Source organism: Clarias gariepinus, chromosome 5, assembly GCF_024256425.1.
Source record: "Clarias gariepinus isolate MV-2021 ecotype Netherlands chromosome 5, CGAR_prim_01v2, whole genome shotgun sequence".
In the NCBI taxonomy this organism is placed as follows: Eukaryota; Metazoa; Chordata; class Actinopteri; order Siluriformes; family Clariidae; genus Clarias; species Clarias gariepinus.
In genome coordinates this window covers 9,412,052-9,418,981 of record NC_071104.1, presented here as the reverse complement: position 1 = coordinate 9,418,981, position 6,930 = coordinate 9,412,052, and the positions used below count along the sequence as shown (strand labels likewise).

At 37.5% G+C, this 6,930-nt stretch overlaps 1 protein-coding gene across 3 annotated transcripts in view; it reads left to right on the top strand.

The window, feature by feature from the left end:
- The first annotated feature begins 495 nt into the window (after window positions 1–495).
- acvr2aa (activin A receptor type 2Aa) overlaps window positions 496–6,930 on the top strand; it is a 56,800-nt gene continuing 50,365 nt past the window's right edge. For 2 of the 3 annotated variants that reach the window (XM_053496357.1, XM_053496355.1), the window contains exon 1: window positions 496–1,170. In XM_053496357.1, coding sequence (XP_053352332.1) covers window positions 1,116–1,170 — 55 coding nt within the window. In that variant the 5' untranslated portion in view covers window positions 496–1,115. The remainder of the gene's footprint in view (window positions 1,171–6,930) is intronic. The other variant, XM_053496356.1, reaches the window with a different exon arrangement.

The window sequence follows — 6,930 nt, the reverse complement described above, 5'->3', positions numbered from 1 at the left end:
AATTATCCGAACTAAACCAGAGGAATATATATCGTATTATATACACCTATAGATATCTATCTATCTATACATTTTGGACGTTGCTGCTAACCGCCGCTGAAGGAGCCGATGCGCGCGAGCGGACACGGTAGAACCGTCGAGATTTCTCTCCGTCGACATATTTAACCGGGATTTTTATTTCTTATTTTATGCCTCAGAGACTTAAAAAATATTTATAAATAGGAGCGTTTGTAAGGTATGTAAGGTTAACGTTAGCGGGTTTTTTTTCTGCGTGTAGAAATAGAAAGAAAGAGAGAGAGAGAAAGAAAGAAAAAGAGCTCGCGCGGAATGTGAATACACCGTGTTAGCATCGTTAGCATTTTCTCCGTTTCATCGGTCATTCTTTAAAAATTAATATTCGTATTTTAAATTTCTTATCCTATCTAGTTAGAGCTTTCATTTAAGTGTATTTTGGTCTCTTAAACGCTTTTTTCCCCCAGTCAGCAGAACAAGACTGTTCAGAGAAACGTTGTGTGTTAACGCGAAATAATTTGATATTTATTATATATATTATATATGCGTGTTAGAGAAAACCTTATAAAGCCATGAACCTGGTTTGGTTTGGAGTTATTAATTCTTCATTTTGGCCCAGAGAGAAAATCAGATCGAGCTGTGATCTGTGAGTTATCTATTTTTTTTGTATTATTTATTCATTATTTTTGATTTCCTTTGGTGATCAGGACTGATTCAGGATGGGCTTTTTTGTAGTAGTAGTGTTAAGTCTTATTAAGGTTACACACAATACAGAGAAATAATCATATAATTCTATATATTTTTATTCTTTTTAACAATTTATTGATTGAGTAGGGATCTATCGGGATCCAGGGGATCAGATTGATAGGGCTTTATTTTGGAACTCTTGGGATTTTTTTTTTAAAGGTATATATATATATATTTTTGTTTCACCTTGCGTTCACCATCCTTCCCATCAGCATGGATGTGTTTTTCCTTTAAACCGATTACACTAAGCAAACCGGGACAGTACTGGAGGCCTGTTGGATTCTGCAAAAAGGACCTACTTGGTTGTAAAAGGACCAAACCAAAAAAAAAAAAAAACAAGAAGAAATCTATCTACAATGGGTTCTGCGACAAAACTGGCCTTCGGAGTGTTCCTCATCTCGTGCTCCTCAGGTGGGTTCGACAACATTACTCTCTCGACTCTAAGCACAAACTTGATTTGAACACAATATCCTAGGAGATTATGAGATCACCCTCTCTCTCTCTCTCCCTCACACACACATACACATATACACACACGCACGCATGCACATATACAGACACACATACACACACGCTATCCTTGTAAGAACCTTCCTTTGACGTAAAAGTGATTCAATACATACTATAGCTACACCTAATCCTAACTCATAAACAGAGGAATTCTTTCGTCTTTTTGTCTTTTGGTTATATTAAATCTCCATATTCCTCCTGACCCTCAGGAAGATAATAAAACATGCACTTTTACATGTTTATATATTTCCAACAAGGAATGCTTGTGAATTCTGTGCTTTTGCGTTTACAACCATTCCTTGGTATTAGGCTGATTTTCATGTCCGTGTATGTGTGTGTGTGTATGTATAATCCATCTCCGCACCAACATGATACCAACTGGAGCAAAGCTCATGTTTGCATACGGACAGATAAAAAACCAGATCTGAGCCACTTGGTGTTTCATAAGCCTCTGTTATGGAAGTGTGTGTGATGAGCCTCCTGAATGAAGCAGTGTATTCTTTTTTTGCTTAAGGAGGAATTTGTCCCGTCCACCTCATGATCATTTTAGAAGAGGTCGGTTCGGTAGTTCGCTTGTCTTATTCCTGTTCGGGGTCGTGATGGAGCCTGTCCATGAAGGAACACCGGACACCGTGATATTAGTTTACAGCCTAACGTTCTGTTAATGTAAAGTCATTTTTATACACAAATGAAGATTTTAGGTTTGCACCTCAAACATTTAATAGATATGACGATTATAATTCCAAAGCTTGAAGAGATGTGATAACTCGGGCACTTGCAACGTAAACATGAAAAATTAAGTTACGCTTTATGTTACGGGAATCTTTTACAAATGTGTAAATGTGAGTTGCCTCTCATGGATGGTCACAGGAAAAAAAAATTCTGTTACCATAATGTAATATCTGACACGTCAATCATGTCAGATATTACAGCACTTGAGACCGAGTGCTGCAGCCAATGCATGTTTGCAGCACCTTAGTTAGCGGTGTTTCCCCACTTATTGCGAAAGTATGAATAGATTGGCAATGTATTCTTAATATAAACTATTTGTCATGTCATATTGATAAATCGAATCAGCTTTACGTCACGTAGCTTTAAGTGCTTGTTTTTGGGCAGCAAACACAGGTAGCAAGCACTGCTCTTATTCAACTCGAATAAAACACGTTTTTCCTTGATCATGCATTAAATCCGTAGTGCTCAGTGTCTTTTGTAAACAAGACACATGTTTATCGTCGGCTTTGTACTATTTGTTACTGGGTTATTACAGAAGCATTGATCATATGATTCTTAACCTGTGCTGTAGATTTACAGCTGCAGTTCGTGTGCAGGCTGATGGAAGCTAGCAACAGAAAAGCCTTATAATAATAATAATAATAATAAAAGACAGAAAAAAAAACACTCATTATTTAACATGGACAGCTGATTTTAAACCATTCGCCTTTCCTGAGGCACCAGACAGGTCATTCACTTTTAGGTGATTGTTTATGTACAGTCCAAAACACGTTTCACTTTCTTACATTTTTGTGTAATTCCCACAACCTTAAACAAGCCACTCCCTTCCCTGACAAACCTGTATGTTAATGCTCATGTGCTTTAGTATAAACTATTTTATGCAGGTTATTTTTAGAAAACAAATAATTACCTAAGCTTGAAATAGCATTAAGAATAGTCAACAACAAGCGATTTAAAGGTCATTCCAAAAACGTGATTTCTGCCAATATTTTAGACAATTTTCTTGTACCTCATATTATAGAACATTTGGTTCGCCCGAGTTATCTGATTGGACAAGAGGCATTTTGTGAGTGCTGATATAGAGTACAACAGCACTGGGATGTCTAACTATATGCATCACTCCATCACTCCAAGGCGTTCTAATAATCGTTAGTTACACAAACTTAATTATCTTAAATACCTTAATGCTACATTTCATATAATCATTGGTTGTGTTTCTTAGCAACAGTCATTCTCGGTCCAGATGACAAATAAATTATTAAATAAATAACCAAATCATAAGGCACAGGAATCACCAGAGACCTCCTGATATGATAATCATCACGATAGCTAGGTGCTGATTCTATTTGTATTGCGATTCTGTATGTATCACGATTTTAGGAATATTTTTGATAGATACAGTATATATTATTGTTTCTGAGATTTTGTTACAATTCTAAACCAACTTTGCTTCAGGGTGCTATCCTGTGTGGTTAATTTAGAAAGCTACACCAGCAGGATTATAGAGGAAATGCAACATTTTACCCCTTCAAACGACAACATATAAAAATTTTAAATTAATTAAAAAATCTTTTTTTTAGTCAGCATCATGTAACATTAATTGTCACACAATACATAACTAAATTAATTCCTCCGTCTCCTCAAAAATCATAATCTGTTGACAATAAATAATGTCTGTGGAACGGTTGTATAAAAGCAATTTTACACTGAAGGTCATGCTGTTGTACCGAATATCAATACAGCTGTGATTTTTTTTTATCTCATTGCAGCCATGCTGATATTCAGTACGAAAGCACAACCTCGGGTGTGATGTTGCTTAAATATGTTCCCTTTTGCTTTTTTTCGTCCTACTGAATAAGTACTCATTAAACATCTCTGTTGCCTTTCCACACAGAGCACATACTGTACATACATAGACTAGCCTATATGATTTCATTTTACTTTTATAATGAACCGTGTTAAAAATAAAAATAATAAACTCATTATGTTGATTTACAGTTGCACCTTATGCAGTTTTATGTCTTGTTAACCGCTACAGCCGGATATCAGCTTCTGCTCTGTATTTTTTTCTCTCTGCTATAATGATGTAACAACACACATTATGGATACCACACCCCTTTTTTAAACCCTTTTCAAACTGCAGCCGAGTCACTGCAGCCGACAAAATGTCTTCAATCAACAGGAAAACAACAGACCCACCAGTCTAATACCATACCAACACCACATCTCCAAGCCAGTGTAGGCTAAAGGGGATGTTCTGTCGTGTCTTGGCTCAGTAAAGGGTTTGCAAGCTACCCCTGCCTCAAATGCAGGAAAGAGGTCATCATCAGATAGTGTATCAGTTGTTTCTAACAAATAACATTAGTTGAATGTTCGCATTGGGGTCAAAGGAGGACCTGATTTAGTGCAAATAGCTCCCAGAAAAGCTGCCCTTGTGTGTTTACTTAAGTAGTTTACTGAGCCTCTTGGTTTATTCTGCACATTTTGGTCTTCTCTTTTTGGTTAAATTTTGTAATTCGATCACAGTGTGTAAGCAGGTTCATGATCTGTATCTGATAACAAATCAGATTTAACTTAAATATTCAGAAAGAAGGTTGATACATAAGGCTTAAGATGATATTTAGCATATAAAATCATTGTCTTGTATTCTTTCCTTGCTGAAAAAATAAAACATCAGCACAACATGATTTTCTAACATCAGCACAGAGTTCACCCCAGACTCGAGCTCTTCCATATTTGAGAAATTAAAGACATGCACTGTTCACCAGACGAGTAATTCAGGCGAGTAATTTCACATCGATTGGCTCGACCACATGAGCTCTGGCATGGTTAGAGAGCCCGATTGCCAAGTGGGCCAAAGCTGGGCATCTGCCAGCGCAAGGTTAATTACACATTATTCATATCTCACGCCTCTCGTAACGATTTACATTTACCAACAGGCAGTCGAGAGACGTGGTCGACCTTCAGCAGGTGAGTGTTTAGCTGAGCATGCAAATACAAAGCACGCCTCTTCCCTCACACAGTCCTGTTGCAGGATCTGGCTGTAAATCACGTCAGCGTGCTCAGAGTGTTGCAATCAGAATAAAAGTGAGCAGTAATCTTTATGACATTCACACCCAAACAACCAGCATTTTGGGGTTTGACTCAGCACCAATGAGAATCTCTTTGCTTTACCCAGGGCTTGTAACGTATATGCGAATATCAGGCACGACTTTCCTACCCACAGTTCATCTTTTATAAAAAAAAAAAGAAAACACAGCCTGGAGAGAAGATAAAAGAAATGGATGGAAGTCTAAATAGATGACCACATCAGTCCATGGGTCTGTTTTTTTTTTTTTTAAGCTCGAGTGTATATCTGATGTTCAAGCCGGCTCATTATCCTGAGATTTTATTGATCATCTTATATTAAAACCAAGCGAGTAAGTAGAAGAATCTATTATTAAAAGCGTTTTCTCATCACATTGTTTGGTTTTTCCAGTTCATCTCCCAGAGGGTAAAACCACTAGCGTATTTAAATGACTAGAAACGTGTTTCACGACTCCGAAATTAGGTACGTGTCAAACCCAAATATTAATACCGTCACATAACAAATTAACGACAATATAATAAGTAAGGAGTACATGGTGCGTACCTCTGCTCCTTTCTTGAGCTCGACAGTTCCACCAGTAGGATACGACATCACTTCTTTGACACATCGTCATCCATAATTATAGTTTTGGCACAACGAGCAAAAAATTTCCTTTGTATAGCAGATCCTGCCACTTCTCCAGCAAATCCCCCATAACAAAGATTTCTCCTTATGCTCAAGATAACACACGTTTACACCCCCCCTTACCCCCTCCAAGCCACAGCGGGCACACCACGAGGCAATTTCGGTAAGCCTTTCGCATTAGTAAACACTCAGGCTCATATTTTCAACATGAGCACATGAGATAACAGAAACAAAAAACAAAGATAAATTTTTTTGTGTTTTTTTTTTAAGGTCTGTTAGTCATATTTAGTCGTTGCAGTCTCACCTAGACCACAAAGCCATCAGAGATCAAAGACATGATGCGTATGCTTTCAGAACATTAGCAAATATTTAACTCGCAGTGAAAACATTTAATTTGTTTTGTTTCCGTGGTGAAAAAGAAGCAATTAGCGCTTCTCGCGCATGTTTCTTTAATGCCGGTTGAATGGATGTTTTTCTCCCCCGAGATCAGATGTCCATTTGGAGACGTCTTCGCCGGTGCTCTGAGATTATTATATTATATAATGACTAGTAGCACCGCTGGCTTGTGAGTGACCGCCGGCTAAAAGTCAAACAACAATAGTTGCACGATAGAGTCAGTAAAAAAAATAATTTAACCGGTTTATCATGAATTTTGCTCCAGTCTTTTAAGTATGCAGACGGATTTAAGTCCCCATATTTGAAAGGGTTGGATTTATTTATTTTTTGTATAATTGATAGCTTGACCTTGTCTTGCTTGTATTTTGATCCTCCTCTTGAAGTGGACTTCTATGACACAGGCAGGTCGTTGTCCAAGATGGAGGTGCCCGTGTGAATTATTTACAGCCTCGGTTGACCACTGCTGACGGAGGGGTTATTCGAAATCAAAATGTGCTGTCGTTTGTCCCTTGATGCTTTTCTTTGGCTCTGGTACTGCAGTACTTGAAATTAACAGCATTGTGTCAGTGGGGCTGTTAAAAAAATGGAGAGAAAAAAGAAAAAAGACCGGGCTGAGGACAGTGAGTCCTTGCCCGAAATGATTGTAGAACAACAATAATAAAAAAAAAAACAGCGTAATCAGTTTAGAGACTATTTAGAGATCTATTTCACTAGGGGCAACATCCTCAAAACTTTCTCCAGCTGAAATTTTCAATGGTGTTTATTTAGTCAAACCAAACACTTTGAATAAACCGATTTAAAGAGTTCACATTAGCTCCGAA